Here is a 24,402-nt window from a genome sequence, read left to right as displayed (position 1 = left end):
CCATATTGACATCAGTAGGACACAGCACACTAAGTTCAATTATTTTTTAAAATCAACTGTATAAAAAATGTTAAGGTAAACTTCTGTATCTTACTCCAGTCTTGTCAATAATTATTCAAGACAAAAAAATCTAAATAAAATTAATCAACTGGAAAAAAAATCAAAACTTCAGCCAATTGAACATAAAGCTGTATCTAAGCAGGCTAAGAAGACAGAGTTTGAAGGACAATATTCAAAAAATATCTACAACGAACAGAGAAAGAAGGAAGCCAACCAGATAACCTGTAGGGTCAGTAAAAGATCACAGTAAGAAGGTATACCCAGAGAAAACAAACCAGTAACACTTCATTGATGTTCTATGTGTGTGAAATGAGTTCCCACAGTAGAACACAGAGAGAGACAGGATATCTTTCACAGGTTTAGGGGTTGGCAGAAGAACTTATAAACAAAGCCAACAATTAAAAGACACAAAAGAGGATTCACCCAAAAGTTAGGAATAAAATCAAATATACAGTTACTTCAATACTCACTACTGCATATAAAGTCTTACTTTAAAGTACATTGACACACCCAGGAAGATGACCAAAAAAAAAGCTGATATTTGCAGGGATGTTTTTGGGGAAGATCTGGACAACAACGGCCTGGTAAGCTTGACTTTTCTACTGTGCAAATATATTGAAAGTATATAATATCTAGAACAGAAGGATAAAATTCTTGAATAGCATGACTAAATGCAACATGAATGAACAATGTGAAAAAATGCAGAACAGCTCTGTAAAGCAAAGACCGTTTTCACAAACTGATGAGATGTTGGTAAGTCTCATGAAATAGGCAAAACCACTCTGACTGGCATAAGACTGGACTTGAAGAAAGAAAAAAAATACTATACTAGCAGTATAAAATACTATTCTAGCAGTCATTTTTAAAAGAACTCAGTTAAACAGGAACACAAGTAACGGGACTGCACCATTTGACAATTCTGCCTTCACAAAATACGTTTCCTTGAGAAAGATCTTTCAGATTTGGGGCTGCTTCACTAAAATTATAAATAAGAAATAATCCCCAGTTATTCTTCTTTGAACAACCAACTTGAAAAGTGGCTAAATTGATAACAGTTTGGGACTTAAACTGTCACAGTAGATCCTGTCATCTTTGTAGTGCTTGTCAGAGCTATTATTCTGAAATCTTCGAGTAATTGTCTTAATAGTACCCAGTACAGGAGAAATTAAGACTCTTCTCTTGCACAATCAAGCTTTTTGGAAACAGAATAAGCTCTTCATACCCAATATTTGTCTGTCATGACCTTTAAAATCTTGCTCAGAACGTGTGTTGCATGCTGGTAGCCCAGATATTTTTACTAATAACAGGCTACAAACTTTGTATTAAGCTAAGAATACATGCCTCCGGACTTGTCAGGCTATAATGAGACTTTGCTTGGCCTGCCTGGATCTTTGTTTCAGCTTATTTATCTGCAATAGAAGTAGGCTAATATCAGAATGACTACTATCTTATTTGTTTTAGATTTGACTTAGCCTTGTACAAGTTTGGTTTGTGGCACACAGTTCATATGCACATTTTACTCTTGCATATATATCTATGACTAGCAGGTAGATATATGACCCTAAACGAAGTGCAGCACAGAGGAGCAGAGGCACGAGATAAGAGCAGACATGTTTATCTGACAATAATTTGATTAGTCCATTAACACTTTATTTAAATTAATGATAGATCCCTGACTTTTAATGGAATCTGTGTTCCTTATGCCCACAAACAGCACAAATTACAGTAAAACAACTTGGAGGATCTGACGAGACTCGTCTATAACTTGGATGCTACAAATGACAGTTGAAATGTACTACAATTCCTTACAGAATATATTCTCCTATTCTGTAAGTATGGGCTATATTGTTTATTCTTAAACTTTTTTTTTGTATTTGATTTAGTATAGGTCCACTTTACAAATCCATCCACATCCACTGTCAGTATTCGTATTTTTCCCTCAGTAGCTTTTTTTTTTTTTTTACTGCCCCTGATTTTGTAGTGCTTTATCTCTCTGGAAAAAAAAAGAGTCATTCATTCAATTTTATTTTCTTGATTCAATTAGCTCTTCCATTCAAAACTAGTAATTCAGTATCTCTGGTTGTATTACCAATATTACTGACTGAGACTCTACAAATGTGTATATGATAACATACAGTCAGTTATAATGTACTGTACTGCGCATTTACATTTATATTTCAATAAAACAAAATTCATGGTGTTTGATTACAACAGAATTAGAACCTTTGACATTCTTATCAGTAGTGTAGAACAGTATATTTACAATACTAACATGAAAAAAAAATAATAAAAAGTATGGACATGTAAGCAAGAAATTAGATTTTATCTAATTTGATTTAAACTATCAAGGAAGAGGCAATCAAGAAAGTAGACTACAGTGTAAATCCAGACCAAACTGGTTTAATCTTTGATGTAGCAATGTAATTTAGATGAAATGATGTCTACAGATGCAATTGCTGCTAAAACATTTTTTTTACTTTTAATTCCCCAAATGAACAAGGTACTTGTACACACGTGCCCTTCAAATAAAAAACAAGACAAGATACCACAGTGAAAAGCAAGAAACCTATCAGTGAAAAGTACCACTGTTCTAGTATTCAAGTCAAATTTGATCAAGTGGGAATTCAACTTCAGTTTGTAACTAGAACATAAGTTAGTTTTCCTGGAATAAACAAGACAAAGACCTAGTGGATTTTGTTAGCAAACTATTCCCATAGGAATACAAAGACAACAGTGAAAGTTCCAAACGGAATTCTGCAAAAGCAGAACAAGAAGCGGTTATACAAGAGGAAGCAAGTAAGCAACGCCTCATTTAAATCTACCTTTGAGTAATTTGCTTCATGAAACTTTAAAAAGAAGAAAAAAAATAAGAAAAACAACAGCAAGAGCCTATTACTGTATCACAAATGTTTATAACATGTTTCAAATGAAACTACCATTTAATGGCAGTTACAAAGAGAACAGAGGCTCTCTCTTCAGAAGTAGCCGTATGTGAAGAGGACAAGGGGCAACGGGTACAAACTGAACTGGGAGAGGTTTCAATTTGATATAGAAAATAATTTTTTAGAGAGAACAATCAATCACAGGAAGCCTCCCCAGGGATGTGGTGTAGTCTCTATCACTGGATGTTTTCATGAAGTGACTGGACAGGGTGCTAGATAATCTCATTTAGGCTCCTATTTCCACAAAAGGTTGGACCAAATGATCTTTAGAGGTTCCTTCGAACCTGGGCTGTTTTCTGATCCTATGATTAGTATGCAATACTTAAATTATTGTGATAACACATAATAACAAGATTTTGAAATGTGTTCACTCGTATCAATGTAGAATACAAGATTAGTAATAACAATTCAATAAGGAAAAAAATATTTTAAATCTGTCAAAAAGAGGAAAAAATAAACTTGTGAACATTTTAGTAACACAGCTGTTGGGAAAGCTAGATTTTGGGGGCACATACCAAACACAGGATAAAAATACCCTTCTCATGCTTGAAGAACAGCATCCAAGTGGGTTAATTACTCGGAATTTTAACCAATAACCCATTGAAGATTCAAGAACAAAAACTTTTTTCTAAGGTTTGCAGTTGGAATAAAATATATTAATATTTTTTACCTCTATGTTTAAAGGTATGTTGATAAAAATGCAGCAAACCTGGTACAATTAGTGTCTGCATAAGGCACAAGAAAAAAATCAAGAAACAGAATTGTCAAGAGTTTTCCAGTACAATACAGCTCAAACTTCAGATGCTTATGTATTGATGCCTATATGCAGACAGATACCCACATGCAGCTGTGTGCTTTGCTAAACTTCCATTCTTATTAATTAATTGCCTACTGGATTTTATAAGCAGTTCAGATCTTTACGATACCCATGGAGTGACTGGGACATAAATACAGCTAATACCAATATAGCTGCTTCAGTGCATCATATTGAGCTTCCAAATTCCAGCCCAGAAGAGTGAGAAGGAAAAGTGAGAAGAAACCTCTTGAATTAGATTTGTTGTATCTGCAAGTACTGTACACATTTGCTTAATGCACAAAGGCATCTGCAATGATGTCTGAGAAACTAAATTGCACTTCAGACTTCCCTTGGATACATGAGAATTCAAACCTCTAGCTCACTTGCTTGATGGGTTGGCTTACTTGCAAACTCGCTTGATCCCAATCAACAAAGTTTTGAATAAGTCTGAAATTTTGCCTCTACCATATGAGCCTACTTGCTTAAGAAAATCTCAACCACAAAAATGCCCCCCAAAAAATAATAAGTAAAACCTGTCATTTTTTAAAATAATAAAAAAAGCTTTTTCTTTAGAAATATCAGATTAATAGCTCTTCATTTTAAAGCAGTACTAAAGCTGTTTAACAGCATGTTTTAAAAATTCTGAAGATTCACAAACAAACTGGTATTTATAATTGTTAAATTACAGGGAGCACCACTGACTTCAGATCTAACAATAATCAAGCAATAGGTTTGCTCCCATTTCTTAATACATTCACTGCCTATTCACAGAGCCTATCAGAAGGGTGTGTAAACGGGGCCTTTCAGGTTCCGCTGTCCAACCTCTAATGCTGCAAATAAAGAGTCAGACCAAAGAGAAAACAGGGTACAAATAGTTGAAAACAACTTCTTAAGGGAGAAAGGAAGCTACAGGCAAGTAATTCTTTTTCTTCAAGCATTTTTCTCTACATATACAATTCTAAGCAGTATCCACTCATAATTACTTGTCTTCAATGTTCCTAATTAAGCAAAAATTGAAGAACGTTTATCCCAAACGCAACATCATTCTTTGACAATTCTCAAAGTACAAAACACTTATTCAAAATGCTGTGATGCTCCAGTTGACAGCTCTGTAAGTGTCAACTATTGGTACGCAGAAGAATCAGTCATTACTTGCACTCCAGAGGAGTGGGCCCAAACTGACAATTCAACAGTATTCTTTTACACCTTATTACCTTGAATGAAACTGACAGTCTTTTGAATTCTCAGTCATGGGCAAAAAGAGGCAAGGCCATGTTCATATCAAAAAGGCAACTCATCTTCAATAATGAAGAGGTATTCCTGGTGAGGTAGCATGAGGTTTAATGAAGACAGGTCAATTAGGTTCCTCAGAAGTCATCGTGACTAAAATATTCTGAGCAAATGATCTATACTTAAAACCAATTCATCAGAAGTTGTAGATTCTGCAGACAGAGGTATTTTGTCAGCATTGAGAAGATGCCTGAAAAAGTCAAATTATTTTTGGCTTTAACACTGAAAGACACATGGTAATACACAGCTCTCTGGTGCACTTTCTAAAATTTTGCTGTGTTGCCAAGGACTGCAATTTCTATGCTATTTCCTGAGGGGCAGCTCTAAACTAAACAGTATTTTCATCTTGAGAGTATCTTGTTTTTTTATAACAGGCATGCAGTTAAGGCATATGGAGGCACTTTCTTCAGGGAAAAGCTTAGAGCAAACCTTTCAGTTCACCTGTCCGTGTGGTTAGATGCTTCTTTCCCTACTTCATCCCTTAAGAACTGCAGCTGAATATAGTCTACCATGTTATTTTTCAAGGGATTTTCAGGTTTGAAAGTATATTCCATCTGGAATGTTTTAAATTCCCTGCTGCCACACGGTGGGCAGGTACAATACTTGGCTTTGTATGTTCATCTACAAGATGAACATACACTGATAGGAAGATAGGTAGACAGACAATATTTTTGGTAGGGAAGAACTTTGCATGGGTGATGATAGAGTTCACCTGGAATGGCAAAATTTTGAATGTTTTTCTATATGAGAAAGTAGACCAATGAGATAAGATACATTCTGCTAAGTGAGAAGTTACAACTTGAAATTTTAATCCTGATTTTCCTCTGATTCTAAACAGTGATGTCTATCAAGTTACAGAATGCATTTTCTGAGGATTATACAGTCAGTAGATCAAACTTCTATTCTTACCAGCTGAACACAAGGTAGAATATACCTGGTGATTTTCTAGTGGAAAATGCTAGCCATATCTCAGTAGCTCAGAGAAGCTTTTCCTCACATAGACAAGATTATCATTTCTAAATAGATGGCTAAGTATCATGTCACATCTTCAGAATAAGAAAACTCCACCAACATTTCCTACTTCACTTTTCTCACTCTTACTGCAAGTTGTAGAAAAGACTACTGATAATGAAGGTTTAGTTAAATTTTATTTGCCGATATTAAACCAGATATAGACTTGGCTTGTTATAGACCCTATTGATGTTCATCAATTATTTCCCCTTGCTAATGAGAAAATGTTATTAGCAGTGACTTTGAGATGTATTGTCTGTACAATTGTACCTTTGCACATTTACATGAATCTTAAACAAATATTATCAGTCTTTGCATTTAGGCAAAGTAAGCTTTGCTCATATTAGATACTCAGTTATGGAAAGTATCTCATTAGCACCGAATGTCCAAGAATCAGCAAGTGATTCAGCTAACTAAAATACCACAAACCATATGATCCCACATTCTTACATTAGATGAAAAAGAAAAATGAAATGTTATTATCTGACAACCTATAAATACTGAGAGTAATGTTACTCATGAGAACTTTGATGTGAAAATGCTTCTTTTAGGATAGGCATAAAGCATCTGCAGGTTTCCACAGGAATAAGCAACACTCATTTTTCAGGAACTTAATTGGAAAAGGAAGAATAGCAACTTTGTTGTACTTCTTGCACTTTGTACCTCTTCTCTGTTCTAACTGAGAAATAATAAGATCACATCTGCCACTAGAACTGAAGAGGAAAAGAACAGCTTTCTTCCATTAGTTAAACTGCCTGCCCAAGGAACAGTGACGGAAGATGATGATTAGAGAGTGGAAGCATTCATCTGATTCTACAAGAAGACTGAGGAAGAACTGGGCAACTATTTTTTTTTTTTTTGGTTGCTGTTGTGGTCTTAAATACATCAAAATGAGTTGTGACAGAAGAACAGTATTTCCTGCCTCCATAACTTCAACAACTAAAGTATTTAGACTTCTTCAGTTGCTGCCACAAGTACATAAGATACCAGGTTGCCTTGGATGCATTTTCTTGGGCACAGGCATAAGATACTAAACTACCTTTACTTTAACAAAACCATAAACTCAGTATTATTCTTGGCTATGGCAATATTCTCAAACTAGGATCACCAATCTTGCCTTGAACCAAAAATATTTAAGTACTCTTTCCATAATTTTGGATGACCTTTACAGAAGTTCAGAATTAGAACAGCTTTTGCTTTCAGCAAATAAAAAAGTAAATACACAGAGCTTTCACTAAAATGCAAAAATTATCATACTTAGGCTTCTTATATATTCAGCCTTCAAGTAACAGAAATGCTAGTCAATTCAAAATTGAAAAGGTCAGTTGTTAGTGTCAAACTGAACTGCCACAAAGCAGACTACATATATCATGTAGATAATCAAGGCAAGTATGCCAAGTAACTGACAACTGTAAACTTCTGTCTCATTAAAACACTGTCAAATTAACCACCAGGTCAATGTCATTGTTAAAAAAAGTTTACAACTTGTTCACATGAAACACAAGGAGCCTTGATTTTTCTGGTCTTAAGCAACAACAACAAATCTAGCCACCACTTGTAAAGTCCGAAAAAGAAAAAAAGCTTTTTAGAATTAGTGTTCAAATGCAAGTTTAAATAAAATGTGAACTTTCATCAGAAATTTTCATGTCCACAAAAGGTAAAGTGAATGTAACAGTGAAATCTTACTTATTTTTAGGAACCTTAGAGTAACACTCCAGTAAATCCAGATTAATGTATTTAGCATAAGTATTGCAAGTATAACATTTAGAGTAAATTCTCAGTTTCTCACAGCAAATGGAGGTACAGCACAAGAGTAAGAAGCTATAACAAGTATAGTTATAGTACTTGTATATAACTTGTATATAACTAGTATAGTAAAGTACTTGTTTAGCATGTGAAGGGCAATCCTAGAAAAATAAGCATTACTACACAGGTAGCAAATCAGTTGAAGTTTTCTGCACCAATTATCTCATCAGCAGTATCTTACCAATGGTAAGCATCACAGGAAAAAGTCCCTTGGGGACCCAGGACTTAATGATCCGTGTGGGTCCCTTCCAACTCAGGATATTCTATGATTCTAAATAAGTACAAATGCAATAATATTTATAAAAAAGATCTAACTACTTAGAGATAACAGCTATTACTGTTTCTCAAAGGGGCTGCTAACCAAAGACTGCAATTTCTGAAACCTAGTCAAAAATGTTCATCTAAAATGGCAACTATCAGCTCATCTTTAGTTTATACTGCAAGGTTTATAAAGGCCTTTATACATTTATTTAATTTTTAAAAATGTAGAAGTGGAGACTACGGTAAAGTGTGAAGTACATAGAATTAATTTATTTGAAGCAGCAGGTAAATTAAGGCGCTGCTTGTAAGGTAGTTTTCATGCCCTTTTTGAATGATATAGAAAAGTGAGTCGTAGCTCTTTTCTTCCTATTTAAATCTACACACATGAATGTATGCAACTCTGCAAAGCAGGAATCACATTTGGAAATCTAGCACTCAAAACAAAATGCTGTTATTTCATGACTGAATCCCTACAAAGCTCAAAGAATGGTCAGAGAAATACTGTATGCTATTAAATTTTAGGCATCTCATGTTAGTGGTGTGATTCGCCTTCTGGAAATTCTCAAACCGTTATATGCTGTGTAGAAAATACAGACTCTTACATTTTCTGAAGTTAGACATAATCCCTTGCAACAGGAAGATATTATTTTCCATGATCTAAAGCATTTCTCCCCACTAGATCAAAGTATTTTAAAACTTTTAAAACTTTTAACATTCATGTCAAAAAAAGAAGATGCTCAATTAATAAAAAGAGAAACTGAACTACCAGTATTCAACATTAAAACTAATTTGTGTTGTTGATGTGTTGTTGGTTTTGTGTTTTTTTAATTATTTTACTGATTATATTTCTGATTAAAATTTTCTTAGTACATACTATTATATATTAATTTTTTCCATATTTATTACACTAACACGATGCCAATAAAAGTAATTGAAAATGATAATTTTTTCATTTTTTTTCAGGTTGATCAAATACAAGGTATTTTTTTACTTTTATCTCAACCCAATATCAAAGTTCACAAGCAAGTCAAGAAAAAAAAAAAAGAACAGGTGCATCGAGACAAATGTTATGTTGTCCTGAAACTGATGTGCCCAAGCTTGTAGTTGCACTCCTGGCCCAAATACCTACTGCCTACTATCTCCAGGATGCTAAAACATGGAGTAAAAACCATACTCAATAGGAACTTATTAACTGAACATCATTCACCTTGAAGTTTAGATGAAACAGAGATTCCAGAGGAAAAGAAAAATATATAAGATCATATATGTAAAATTAATATTGAAGAACTGCAAAGATACTTGCAAAAATACCAAATGTAGAGACCGAAAACTACATGAACCCAGTGTTCAGTCTGGTAAATGCAGACTCAAGAGCCTTGAAATATTGGAAGGAAGCTTGTTTTACAGTCTGTAATTTCCTTCTGCAGCCCTACCAAAACTGGGGCTTTAAGCTCCCTCTCTTCCTCCTTTTTTGCTTTTTCCTCCTCTTCTTGCTTTTTTTATTATTAATATTTATCTGAGTTTTAGCTGATATCAACAGAAGTGAGATATTTTTGCATTTGAATGCATGACTCATGCTTTATTTTAAAAGGCAGTATGTTTACTTCCTAAAGTCTGTAAGATTTGAGTAAATATAAGTCAAATTAACCTGCAACACCCCAACATATCTCAAAACTGAATCTTTCTATGATGCATTTTAAAAGATTATATTTTTAAAAAACTACAAAATTTGACCCTCATTTGAAACCATCTCTCTCCTCCTTCTCCCCCCTCCCTGCCCCAAAACAGGAAAATATGTAAATTTATTTTTGCTTGTTGCAAAGACTATTTGTGCAAAAAAGATTTCTTACTTGCAGCTGAACTGAGTTATCCTGAAGTCCTTCCACAATAGGAGAGAATCTATCAACATTCTTTTCCTCTGCTGCTGCTGTTATAGCTTCCAAAATTTTTTCAAGGCTGTAAGAAAATAAAAGCATTTCACTTAGAAGAGGTTATATAACCTTCTTCTTCATTTGTTATCTGAAGAGTCATGCTGCCAAAAAATTCACCTGTTTCAGTATCTCAAGTACAAATGTAGGAGTTTTAAGCATTATTTGTTTACTTTGGAGACTTTTGTAAGTGAAGAATGACTTACTGGATTACATTGGTTAAGATACCTGAAAAGTAATGCTAAAAATCTTCCAGAAAAAAATGGCTGCATAACTACTTTCCATCGAACCAGTTCCTTCACATGACAAAAAGAAAAGTCTTATTGATATGACCATAACAAAAATTACTGAAAAAGGTATTTTCAACAATGACAGCATAGTACAGATATTACTTTCAAACATAAGTTGAAAAATTCAGCACTTAATTTAGGTGCAATTATAATTTTGGATATCCTAAAATCACTTTACTATTTCTGGCTAAACACAGTACTTACATGCTTTCTTCTCCAACAATGCACATTGCAGAAAGGAGTTTAACTATATCAGTCATCATACTAGTTTGCTTGGGATCAATTGCTTTGATCAGCAACAAAAGGCTCCTCTCTTCTCCCAGAATTCTTTCCAATCCATACTAAACAACAGAAAAATGGTTGTAAGATATTGAATACCAAGCAAAATGCAACAGTTCCCTCAAGTAAGTATTTCAAATGACATTTAAACTATTTGAATAATTAAAAAAATAAATGAGGAAAAGGTGCAAAACAGGTCACTCATTCTGTAACAAGAACAAACATCAACATCATAAGTTTACACTATTCTCGGAGTATATTTCTGTCGAGAAGTAGAGAATGATCTTCAAGCCACTGCTGACAAATACATTGCTTCTCCAAACTCCACACGCTTATATACATTGATCATTTACATCATCTGATTGAACAGCAGTAATTCAAATTTCCAGATTAATGAAAATCCCATACCTTATTGTTCATGAAGGCTCTCAAACATTGTATAACCTTATGCTGACTTCTCTTCACAATTTTGTCTTGGCTGAATAAATTAAAAAAACATATTGTAGTTAAAAGCTGATTATGTATTAAAAAAAGCTGATAATTTTATAGAAAGACATCCTTACTGTTTTGTCTCAACCAGTCTTTCCAAAACGTCCAAGAGCAGCCCCAGACCTTCTCGGCCAAAGTTTTCAACCCAGCTACATGGAAAGACAGACATTAGAATGATTGATACTTCAAAGACTATTTACAATAAAAGAAAATTTTCAGAATAAACAAAATCAGTATAACTGGATCATTTTAAGATCAACTCTACTGAATTGAGGATCAAGATACATTGCGTTCACTCATTGACCCAATTACATTAAAAAAATAAAAATGACAGTAACCATTAAAATTTTTAATTTTACTTTAAAATGAACAGTTATACTTTCTTTGGTAGAGAATTGTAATTACTAAAGATCTTGCAAAAGAAGAGAAGAAAAACAACAATTTCTGCAACTCAGTGTTCTACCACCTCCCAGAAAAGTATAACCTCTGGTTATACTCTAATATAACCAGAAAAGTCAGAGAAGGAAGTAAATACCCAAAGGAATTGCAGAAATGGCTGCCTGAGATATTAATTTATATGAATACTTCCAAGAGAACACAACAACAGGTAATCAGCTCTTGCCATATCTATCTTTGGTGGGGTTAAACCTGGGCAAGTTGTTTCTACACCTGACAACTGCTTCACAGTCCTGTTTACTATTGGTCAAATCCTCTCTTCTCTGTAGGCAGAGCATCTACAAAGTCCTTCTCCTCGGTGGCTGACAGCAGTACTGCAACCATCCCTTTGATAGTAGCTGTTGATCTTGCTGAAGCAATAATGTTTGATCAATTACCTAACCTTACGTTTCATGGGCAACACTATCATTTATAGTCATAGCAGCAGGCATATTCTGCTCTTTGCACTTCATTGTCATTTAAGGGAAGGTGATACTTGAAGACTCATCTCTTTCCATAACTGGCAGGAAATACCTCCTGACACATTTTGTCAACTTTCCATACTACTGCCATAAGGCAAGTCCTTGGATCTCTTATTACTGTCTTTGGCCAACAAGACAAAGTTATTTCATAATGGATCTCTCTTGCATACTCTTTCCACTTTTAAATTACCATACTACTTTTAACTACTAACTGTTTAGAAAACCATCTCTATCTGGAGCATATATAGCTAGCATGACACAGATGCAATATTTTTCACCATCCTCATCATCAAAACACATATTCTGTTGGGGGTGTTGTAACAATAGTTTCTCTGAATTCTTTACATTATTACTTTTAAACATTTTAAGCTAAGGAAATCCCTTGTCATGCACTAAAAAAAAAAAATGTAAAAATGGAGCAACCCATGTGCAATGTCAGAAGTTCAGCATCATAAAGAGGTTGATCAGAATTAGTCAAAAAATGATCATGTTCACTTCACTTGCAGTATAGCCTCTCCATTGTTTTTTGTTTGTTTTGTCTATTTACACAAACTGCAACAAAATATTATTATTGATTAAAATTTTAGTATTATTGTAGTAATTGATTATTATAATACCATTTTAAGCAGAATAATGAAATACTTCTATAATAGTGGGATCTTAACACTAACAAATAACAAGCCATTCTGTTGGAAATAGCAGAAGGTAGATGCAGCAGCTCTTTTGAAATACCAAGTACTTCCAATCCCATCACAGGAACGGATTAAAATGTGCTTTGCATCTGCTGGACATGGAACTGTAATGGACTTAAAATTACAGATAGAACCAGATGAGATGCTTTTATATGTTCTTTGTATAAACCTAAATATATTCAAAAATAGGTTTTCTCCTTCCCAGATGGTGTTCTGTTCTAAACACACTTGAAGGCAAACAACCATCAAGTATTTTGAGTATAACTGGCTATATCTGATCTAAAGATGATCCTCCTAGATATTTCTGAGCATATTTTTTATTAGAATTGTGAGCAGCCACTTTGTCATATGTCCAGCAGTTGAGAGCGCTGAGAATGATTTAGTGCATAAAATACTGCTGCATTATTATTGTCCTTTCCTCTGCTTCCACAACAGCAGAACAAAGATTACTTGCAATATCCACAGCCAACACAGCTTTTTGTCAGTCTGACAAAATACCAAGCTATCAGTGTCCCATTCTCAAATTATTTTAAGAAAAGTTCTCTTAATGAAAATATCCAAATTTGTTGCAACTATTATTCAAAAGGAAAAGCAACAATTGTAGATAACTAGTTATCTGTACTACGATGTTATTTGTAATACTGTTTAGCTGTGGTAAATCTCCAAATTACTTTTTACCACCTGTGTAGGACCTGTGAGGTAATAACATCCTATTTATTTACCTGAAGAACAGTGATCAAGATCAGTGGATACATTTCGCTCTTGAGGCTTTCTTTTTTTAGTGATGGGAAACAAATACTATTTTTTGCACTAAGCCATAGATTTCAATTTTTTTTTTTCAAAGTACCAGGATCAAACTATTCAACAATACCATTTGACTCTGATTTTCTCTGTGAGCTAAAAATATGCTTTCCAAAACCAATTAATTGAAAACAATGTTGTGGAGCCTCATCTTTCATTATCAACTGGAATGTCAAGAATAGTTAAACTGATTAAAAGATTTGGAAGAAGTTTTGTTGTTTTTTTTTTAGTCTATATTGTCAAAAAGATTACAGCCCAGAAATGTGAATATCTGCACCCAATTAACATAAGCATTCATGGGGTTACTCATTATGTTCTAATGTTACTCATTAGAAAGATGCGGGCATGTGCTTTAAAAATGTTGAGCCTGCAAGTGTTTATTATGGAGAACACTGCACTGCCAGTACATTTCTGCTGTTTTTTAAGGAAGTCCTAATGAACAGCTTGTTTGTTTGTTTGTTTGTTGGTTTTTGTTTGTTTTTTTTTTCCTAAGACTATTTAAAATGCTCTGTTTAAGCTTAGTGAGGTCCATCTTAACAGTCTTTTTTGCCACCAGTCAATACATCAGCAGACTGTTTTAGAACCCGTATGTTGTTACGGTTGGGATCCTTTATTTGATTTGTAGACTAAAATGTGTTTATGGACAAGCAGGGTACATTTTTTTGCAACACTGATGTCTACTGTTGTTTTTACAAGCCGCTGTCAATCTCCTTCTAATTCAGACCTATGCATAGGCCACATACCCAGTAAATTCCTAATGAGTTCTACTCCAATACAAGCATTGTATGTTCTTTCATATAGGAGGATTAACTTTTCTCTTGGTGTGTGAGAAAAGGGCAGCAAAGGGGATGACAATCAAAAAAAATGAAATGATCCAGACATATCAAGAACAGAGAGAAAAGACTGCTCTAAACTTAAGAGCATGTCTTATGATTTGCGTTTCTATTCCAGACACATGACTTCTGCAGTCAACAACTGAAGTTTTCTTTGTTAAATCAACACATGTGTAATTAAGAGATGCCCTAAGCTGTTGTTTGTTTTGAAATAAGAAAGGAATGAAATACTATATCAAAAAGTAGTTTCACATTCATGGAAGAAGTGCAGTGTCTACTGTAAGACCATCTGTCAGAAGCACTCAGGTTGATTCTAAACATTTTTTTTTTTCATGTGGACCATTATATATTCTAAACAAGACAACCCAATCCAAAACCAGATGAATAGAAGGAAAGAAGCAAGTGCCCATACAGAGGACAACACATTAACAACTCTGCCCAGCAAGCTGCAGAAAGAAGAAAATTGTTGAATCCTCTTAATTACATACCATCATAAGCATCCCCAGCAGTTCATTTGTATTATTTTACACTAAACCAAAAACACTTCACAAAATCATGTGTTCAAACAGTGGCTTAAATAGATGATCTACAGCAAAAAGCTACAAATTCGAGTAAAATTGAGTAAAATATTGAGTATAAAAGAATAGAATAAAATAGTATAAATGTGCATGTATATTATACCTCTATTATATGTCTGTATATATATATACAAGTGTCTGTGTGTGTGTGTAAATGTATGCATGAACCTATGTTTTCTGGCTAAAAAAAATACACAAAGGTGCCTATCTCTCATTATTGATCACCCTGACAAAGTAAATTACAATATTAAAGAATTGAGAACATTACAAAAAGAAAAATAAAGAAAACTTTTTACTATTTAGCACAAGAAAACAGTGATCTGCTCTGAGCTGTACTTGTTTCACATTGTCTTAGAATTACTTTGTACAGATCAGTGACATCTACTTAAAAACAGACCTGCAGAAGATGCATAATCAATGCAGAAAAAGAAAAAAGGTATAATCATTCATTAATACATATACATTCATTAACTGGAAAACCTTGAAACATGCCACCTACAGAGCCATTAATTTTAATCCATGAGGAAATAAAAACGTGATCTATCTTTGCAAAATTTGTTAATGATGTTCAAATTCTGTATTACCTGACAGGATTACTAGTCAAGGACACACGAAGTGATTCTAAGCAAGTGACTAGTCTTTCATCTGTTGACCCAGATTTTAATTCCTGCATAAACTCTTGGGGTGAAATCTTCCGACGGTTCTTGAGACTTCCCTGAAAGACAGAAAATGCATTCATTTTTTATTTGGTACACTTGAATAGATTACTAATAGCTAACCTTTGGTTTCACTTCTTAAAATAATAGGAAAAATATTTTATCCTTACATCAGTATTTGTTGTCCATCTACCAGGTATGCTGAATGCTGACTACATTTTTGCCGATTTATGATCAAGTCTATGACCAGTAGTCAAAAGCAGCAGGCAACAAATGTATGCATCATGCATACTTGGTGAAATACAGTTTTTTAATGCATGGATTCTGTTTATGCATTACAAACATCTTAATTTTCAATTCTCAACAGAAGAAAAAAAGATTCTGAGTTGATCACAGGGCAAGTGTCCAGACAGGTCGCTGCATTCATATAAGAATACAGATTGAAGAACTAGAGCACCAGAAGAGCCTTCAGGATATTAGTGTGTAACCTGAGCTGTTGTAGACAATGCTGTAAAAACGTTTTGCTTAAGGATCCTGGCAGCCCAGCAGCATGAGTCTAGGACTAAACAAAACAGACTACCAGACTACCTTTGGCTTTAAGTGCTAAAGCAAAGCACCTCAGGAGGAAAAAAATATATATATATATTTTTTAATAAACACTGAAGTTCATGAATCCCAGCTCTTCACAAGTTGCATTTGCCATCTGTACAAATGTGGCAATACAAATAAACTTGATGCCATAACATAATGACTTTAGGATGAGAATTTACTCCACATTTGGGTTTGGATTGTGCCTTGCTTTTTGGGTTTTGGTCTTTTTTGGTGGGTGGGGAGGCAAATTGGAACATGGAGAGCTAGCAGATAGAAAACAAAATGCAATGGCAAGTTACTGCAGCACTACAAAAGTAGTTTAGCTTTGTGAAAGCCAAATATTTCCTAATCTAAGCAATACAGGTTGAAAGACTGACTGATTCATCATTGCATTTGTCGTGTCAAATGTTGCTTAAACGCAAGTTCAAGATATTAATGACTTGTCTGGAGGATACAGAACATCCAACGTTTCAAAGAAAACAACAGTAATACTGAACCGATGAAGTCCTACAATTTGCAATTAAAACTGCAAATCTAAGAGACACTGACCCTGTTCTTAAGGGCATTCCCTCCTCTCCCCTCGCCTTTTTTTTCTAAATTAGCAGCAAAGACAAAATTTGTAGACACTGGAAAACAAGTTTATTCCACATAATTCCTACCTATGACATAAGGATAGATACAGTTCTTAGAAAAAAAATAACTAAATTCAAAAACAAAAGCCATCAACGACAAATAAAAAACAGTACACAACCTATATTTGGGTAGATCCATTTTGATATGCTGGAAAGACTCCCTTTTCTGGGAGCAGAATAACATTTCTGTGTGAAATACTCACTATTCTGTGATACGGCATTAAAGACAGTTACTTGATTATACTTGATTATATTATAAGCCTGACTTGGCTTAAATCAGAAAATAAAGAGAACTGGACTTGCAGTGCAATAATAACTTGAAATTATCCACCATAAGAGGTGAGACAGTCTCATTATGTTATACAGAGCCTTGTATAGAAGATAGTTTCTTATTTTGGTAGATCCTCAAGAAGTGCTGAAAGCTATCATTTCCTGCTCTCGGAAGCAAAACATCATGAAAAAGTTTCTGTAAGAGGTGAAATCAAAAACTGGGAAGACTAGTTTACAGACCAGACAGATGTACTGCTGTGCTGACAGTCAGAAAGATCTCAACAGGCAGGAGAAACAGGCAGAGAGGGATCTCATGGAGTTCCACAGCAGGAAACGTACCTGGGGAATAACAGTGCCCAGGAGGTCCTGGTGGAAAACTAGCTGACCACAGGGGAAAAGCAGCACTAGCTGGTCTAGCGATGCTGATCTAGAAGGATGAGTGATGCTCATCCTTCCCCCCTGCTCAGCATTGGTGAGACACATCTGGAATGCTGCGTCCAGTTCTGGGGCCCTCAGTACAAGACTGACTGGGACATACTGGAGTGACTCCAGCAAAGGGTCATGAAGGGACAGGATCTTCTTAAGTATGAGAAGAGGCTGAGACAGCTAGAATTGTTTAGTCCCCAAAAGAGAAGGCTATGGGTAATATTACGGATAAGTATGAATATTATGACATATTTGACCAGAGGGAGTAAAGCAGGAAACTCGCCAAGGGTGACCAGTTAAAGGACAGAAGGCACAAACTCGAACACAGAAAACTGTAAAAACATAAAGACCACTTTTTTTCTTGTTTTTCTTTTTTTTTTTTTTTTTTTTTTTTTAAATATCCTGTGAGGGTGGTCAAGCACTGAATAGGTTGCCCTGGCAAACTGTAGTCTCCGCTCTTAGAAATAGTAAAAAATGAACTATACAAGGGGTTGGACAAGACAAACTCTAGAGGTCTCTTCATCATTCTATCATCATTCTATTCTGTGATAAAGGAACACTGGAGGTTATACTACTTCTCTGCTCCAATTATATTTCCTCAGACCTATAAAAATGGATGTTCCCAATGACAAAAAAAAAAAAAAAAAAAAAGGAGCATGGTAAGGAATCTCAAGGAAAAATAACAAGTCATTTTATTTTGGTATACCATATGTAATAAATGGAATGTCTTTCCAAACATGGCTCTGAATTGACAGAGATCCATAACTGCTCAAACATGAGCGCCAATTCCAACAAATGTACACCACAAAAAAGTACATGAGATGACTGGGGAGCGTTAGAATCAGGAATCAAGGGAACCCAGACAAGAATAATCCACAGTAAAAAATGTTCCCACAAACAAAAAGATTCAGTGTTTTAAATTTTCTTTCATGTTCTGTGGTTAGTTCATAGCTACATAATATTCAGGTTAAAAAGGTGCTAACAAAAGGGAATTTACTTGAACCCCTTTCAGATATTCTCTGGGTCCAAGAGTTATCAGTACGCATTAGTAATGCCAGAAATTAAACATCATAAAAAGCCACCTAGTTGGCAAATTTATTCCATAAACTAGAATGCTTCCAAAATCACCCTCCTCACCAAGATGGCGTAATAAATTCTTTCCGTCAGGCAAGAAAGCCCAGGTCCCTTACAGCTTCGACACAGCTGTATTTAAAGTGGAAGGAAGTAGTAACCGGAGAAAATCTTGAAGCCAAATGTAGAAGATCTCAAAAAAAATGATACCAGTAAGAACTGAATAACAGACTTAATAAAACATGAAAGGTAAAACAAATTACACCATAAGTTGCATAAAACACTACAAATCAACTGCCTAAAGGGTATCACTGACAAGGGTTGCTGTCTGATTATTTAACAGCTTGTATACAGAGCACATCCTGTTACAGTACATGCCCAACCATTTTAAGAACAGACAGTGTATATCCCTGAGGCACAATCTGTGGAATTTCAGATATAGCTGTGATATAAGGGGGAAATTTAAGTCACATCTGTGGTATAACAGTGGGTTGGGGCTATGCTAGTGTGCATATGCAACACATACAGTTCCATGGATCTCCCCAGCTTGTCTCTGCAAAGATGAGATAACGGACTGACTACAGACAAGACGGCCAACCGCACTCCTACCAGCCATCACAACAAAGTATTTGACTAAATGTTGCAGGAGCTCTCCAGGTGGGAATTTCAAAAAGTTCCAGAAATTCTCCTGGCAGCTCCTGCTGTGAATAGACTAATTGATAGGCACTGCCTGTATGCCTAAGCATATGGATTAACATCCTGGGTGGTGAATTTGTCATTTCCAGTGACATCCCCCAGCAGTTCTTGCTGGAAAATTGACCAAGGTGGATATAGCTAAGACTTTCATAAATAAGCAGTAAAATGGCTTTCTTTTGATGCCAAAATGGTCATATAGGACAGTCATATGGACAGGATATAAAGTTAAGATAATTAGAAAATGTTTTGGAAGTAATTTGGAAGTAAGAACAACATGTGAAGAGTTCATGGGGAAAAAAGGCCCAGCCAGACTAAATAAAAAAATAATCACTAGAACGACAATTAAGGGAGTCTCATCTGACCTGTCCAAAGACACCATCACAAGCAAGAGACTCGCATCGACACCCAGCCGTCCTATTTCAGATTCACTACTCCACCTGAATATTACCCTCTGCAAAAGATGCCGGTAACAGTGTGAGTGCGTGTGTAACGTATCCACAGTACCAAGCACCACTTATCATTCATAGTTACGCCACAGCTCTGCAACATAATAAGAATATGACACATCTGCTGCTGCTCAAGTAAAATGAGAACTGTAGCTGGTACCAATTGTGCAACTGATTATATTAGCTATATTTCTGCATGGGAAAAGCTGCTTAAGTTCAAAATGCTCAAGTTAACTGAGAAACAGGAAATATCTTGAGGCATCAGTGCCTCTAGAAATTTAATTGCTCAACTGAAGAACAACTGGCCTGTGAGCAGATGCAGTATGAAGTCAGCATTAATTAATTCAGTTACAACATTACAAGGGAGTAAGCTGCACAACAAAAATGAAATCTTGTGAAGACAACTCACTTTAAAAACCCAGTCTGTGTGTGTTTAACATACAGAGCAGTCAAACTTTAGGCAGGTTAACATTATGCTGCTTTTATTTCCACTTGAGTATTAACACCATAACATGGAAATTGTTTTTTAAACTTTTCCGGGCTGGAACATCTTTTCACATGTTTATATAGTACTTTAAAATGTGACACTGTTTCTAACCTCAAGTAATCATAGTATATACAAACAACTACAAAAAGACTGAAAATACAGTGGGGACTACAATCTCAACAACAGACAGAACCACGCCACATTTGGTAGATGAGAACATACAGCCTGTAAACACAACTGTTGTCCCCTCTAAGGGGACTTGACACCATAGCAGACAGAAATTTCATTCAAGGCTTTCAAGCCTTGATGGTTTAAGCAGTATGATATATATCTCTCAGGTGATAACGTTTTTAAAGGAAGAAATAAGGCTTCATCTAAACACAGTACTTTACAAGAAAACAAAAATGTATTGGCAGAGTATCTCATGCACTGAGATCATTCATTCTTAACAATTCTTCTCCAGGAGCCCCTTAAAACGTTACAGAGACTGATGAACACAGCATGTTTGTAGACTGACATAGAGGAGCATACAGTCAACTAACTGTTTAAGTTTCTAAGCAAAGTGGAGTCAAAGGAATGAGCGCTGGACTATGCATGTCAATAGAATTCTGGTTGTTTACAACTTTCTGAGTCCTAAAGTGATGGATTCATTTTAGACATCTCATTCACAAGTAGAGGTAGCTCACAGTCTTCTATACACAAATAAGCACCTGAGCATAGCCTTGCCTAACCCAGCATAATCTCTACATGCATCACCAACAAAACCAGGTTTTGAGAATACTGGAAAAGAGTTCTTCACTTCTGAGAAAGCCTGATGCTGAAGTCAATGATGTTCTTAATGTTAACAGTCTTTGTAATAACAACTGCTTCAAATGAAACCTGGTAAGAGCTCTGTAGAGGGGTTGTAAATAAGTAGTTTTGTCCCAGCATAAGATAGCTTGGCATCTATCTCCTTGAAGTTTAAGAAATATGAACTACCAAAGGATAATACTATGGTGTTACTTATAGGAAGAAAGACATGAGATGGGATCAGTTATGCATAATATTCAGGAGCCCATTCAGCACTTCAGCTCTTCTGAAAAAGTTTGATACCTCTTTCGTCAAGTCAAGGTACACTGAAAGTTTGCAGAGTGCCCAGGGCACGCAGCGCATTATTCTTTCCAGACAGAGGAGGTAGCCGGAGAGTCCAATACTGCTGAGGACTGAAAGAGAATGCTGACAACAGAGTTTACAAGGGGGGTGGTGGGAATATGGGAGTTTCCCATCCCAGCGGCTCCAGCATTAAGCTGAATTCACTTGAAGCACTACTATATCACACAGCTGAATCTGTGCCTCACAGAAACACCTCCTCCCACTTACTGGGTGGCTGAATTATTATATTACTACCTAGACCTACTATTATTTTACTTTTTTAGACCAAACAATTTAGCTCTTAGAACGAGTGTGGAGTCTTGGGGTATCAACAACATATAAACTTAGCATGTTGTTTTGGGCTGAGAAACACCAAGAGTGTTGTAAGACTGGCCTAAGTTTCCTGATTTCCCATGAAACATCTGAAAAAGAAAAATAGGCTAACCTTCATAATCTTGTGGTACGAAGGAATTTTTATGCTATAGAAGGACTAGTAGCTCATCTTCAAAAAAACCTCCAGACAGCTTGGTCCTACACTAGTTATCTTTCATTGCAGCTTGCAAAATTACAAGATAACACCCTTTAAAAATGTTTTTGTCTGAGGAACAAGTTAGTAGGAAGAAAGTAACACGCACGCTTAGTTTTTCCTGCCAGTAGTAAATAATGTAAACACTAAGTCATGTTTCATGTACTTGGGCAAAATTTACTTACAGACTTTGAAGCAGTGCTAAGATATTGCATCACCATTTCTTTTTTGGTATTAAAATCCTTCTCCCTCAATGGCACTTTCTTGTCTTCATTTAAATTCATATCTTCCTAGAATGGGAGGGGGAAAAAAAAGAAACTTTAAATGGCACCAAAAAATACAGTTGTTTAACTATAAAAGACTGACTTAAAAAATAATAAAAGACACAGAAATATGAACTTGAGCAACTGAAAGTCGTTGTAAAAACAACTAAGTTAGATGTTATTAAAGCCATCAAAAAGTGTATCTATCTTCCCCAGCAGCTCAGATTAAAAAAAAAAAAAAAGGCAACTGTGCCAGTATAAAAAAGTGCATCATGACCATTACCACCATAACCTCTTCTTCAAAATCACTTACAGTTTCATACACACTGAACTACAGAACGAAGTCATTTAACACTTGCTAAAGATGTACTTAAACCTGTCTCTTTAAAAAGATCTTTCTAAAGATGTATCAATTCTGTATTTTTTTCCCCTCAGTTCCCAAATACTTAATGCTGGCCAATGGAATCTGCTTCACCCTAAAAGTGGTTCACAGAATAATATTCACCTTTTAAATATGTGAGGACCAAATTCTTGATGATTTGATCACAAAAACATCAAAACCACTGTCACATTTCATGCCAGCATAAAACCCCAGGGCCAAAAAGCACAGAAGCAGAACCGTATTGAAAGCCACTGAGCAGCTCTTCGGTGACATTACTGACGCAGGGAATTGTAGTGTTGTAGCCTAGGAATTCTCTGACCATTGTAATCAGTTCTACATTTGTGAGAATGGACATTTCCTATCAAGCTGAAGGTAAAAAGGGCATTTAGAAACAATTTATACACACACAGTCGTACGTGCACATACAGCATTATGACAGTCAACCAAGCTTAGCAAGAATTACTGCAGTTACTTTCAGCTGAGACTCATGAGACAAAACCCCACCATCTTTGGCAGGAACAGTGCTACAAAATCAGTGGGTAACAATCTCAATGTCAAAGTTCATCTCACCTAGTCAGAAATCTAAGACAAAAAGCAATCAAATTCATTACCTCAGAATTTTAGGAAAGCAAGCTAAAGACCAACATTTTTCAAGACCACTGAAAGTTAAGTTTGCCTGTCTTTTCCCGGTTTACATATTGAATAGGATAGAATCAAATGCTTCTAGAAAGATTTAGCAGTTTGTATAAATCTGAGTTGTGAGAAGATATTGCAGAAAATGCTGGACCCTGTAAGCTGAACGTCTTCAAAGTACAATCAAGGCAATTTCATGTAGATTCTCTCTTTTTTTTTTTTTTTTTTCTTCCACAAATGTTACCACTTCCTTTCCAGAAAGACTGGAAAAAAAATCCTCACTTCAGTAGAATCTGCATTTAATAAATATCTTTGGTTTTACCTGTAGTACCAAATAAGCACAGGATGCATGTTGCAAAAAGTTCTTTCACTCGAAAAAATTATAATAGTATATAGTCTTTTGCCTCCTTGGCAACTAGTTTACATATTAACGTTGCTTCCTACATCTGAAAATTAATGCAAAACATCTTAGCAGCAAGAAAGGCCACACGTACTTCCATCTTTCCCCACCACTGGTCTGTTTTCCAAAATACTGTATCTCCTTGATCAACAAATCATAGAGAAACTATTTGCTTATGCCCAGATCAAAATTCCAGCAGTACAAAAGGACACACATGCCTGAATATTTTTTCTTCACTTTGATAGTCACATCTTCCCTGCATAGTTATGAAAATCTCACCAGTTCATCTGTTGTTTTTTTTTTGTTTGTTTGTTTGTTTGTCTTTCCTATCCATTTTACGTGGTATAAGAACTCCCTTGAGGATAACTCAAATGTTCTTAAATCTTTTATTTTCTTATTTACCTGGATCTGGAAGAAATAGCTAAGCACTGCGCTTGTCCTCCTGACAAACACACTCCATGAAAGAATGTGACAGCTGCCTAATATAGTACCTATGTATTGCACGTTGACTCTTAGTAAACCAAATGGTGGAGGCATTAGCCTGAAAAGGAATACTGTCTATTTTTTCTTGGATCAAAATAAATCAATAAACCAGTATGATTGGAATGTCAGTCATCCAAAACCTCTGCACTAATATTCAAGTATTCAATAAAAATAAAAATAATCAGGCTCAAGTATGCATATATTAAAAACATCCCTGGGATAATGTTTGACACTTTCATATATCTTGGGACAAAACAAAGTAGAACATAAGATTTATGTATACAACATTTGGAAAAAAAGGTGAAAGATATTTAAAGTTACTTGTCTGTACTAAAG

The 24,402-nt window shown here is 35.2% G+C and overlaps 1 protein-coding gene across 3 annotated transcripts in view; it reads right to left on the bottom strand.

The window, feature by feature from the left end:
- Nucleotides 1-24,402, bottom strand: part of DIAPH3 (diaphanous related formin 3) — a 233,767-nt gene that overhangs the window by 185,497 nt on the left and 23,868 nt on the right. For all 3 annotated transcript variants that reach the window (XM_027472667.3, XM_027472654.3, XM_072032512.1), the window contains 6 exons: nucleotides 22,091-22,195; nucleotides 15,558-15,688; nucleotides 11,227-11,301; nucleotides 11,072-11,141; nucleotides 10,589-10,725; nucleotides 10,017-10,122 (listed from right to left, as the gene is read on the bottom strand). In XM_027472667.3, the coding sequence (XP_027328468.3) occupies nucleotides 10,017-10,122; nucleotides 10,589-10,725; nucleotides 11,072-11,141; nucleotides 11,227-11,301; nucleotides 15,558-15,688; nucleotides 22,091-22,195 (624 nt within the window). The remainder of the gene's footprint in view (nucleotides 1-10,016; nucleotides 10,123-10,588; nucleotides 10,726-11,071; nucleotides 11,142-11,226; nucleotides 11,302-15,557; nucleotides 15,689-22,090; nucleotides 22,196-24,402) is intronic.

Source organism: Anas platyrhynchos, chromosome 1 (genome assembly GCF_047663525.1).
Source record: "Anas platyrhynchos isolate ZD024472 breed Pekin duck chromosome 1, IASCAAS_PekinDuck_T2T, whole genome shotgun sequence".
Classification (NCBI taxonomy): Eukaryota; Metazoa; Chordata; class Aves; order Anseriformes; family Anatidae; genus Anas; species Anas platyrhynchos.
Note: the sequence above shows the minus strand (reverse complement) of the source record. Positions and strands in the feature narration are given on the sequence as shown.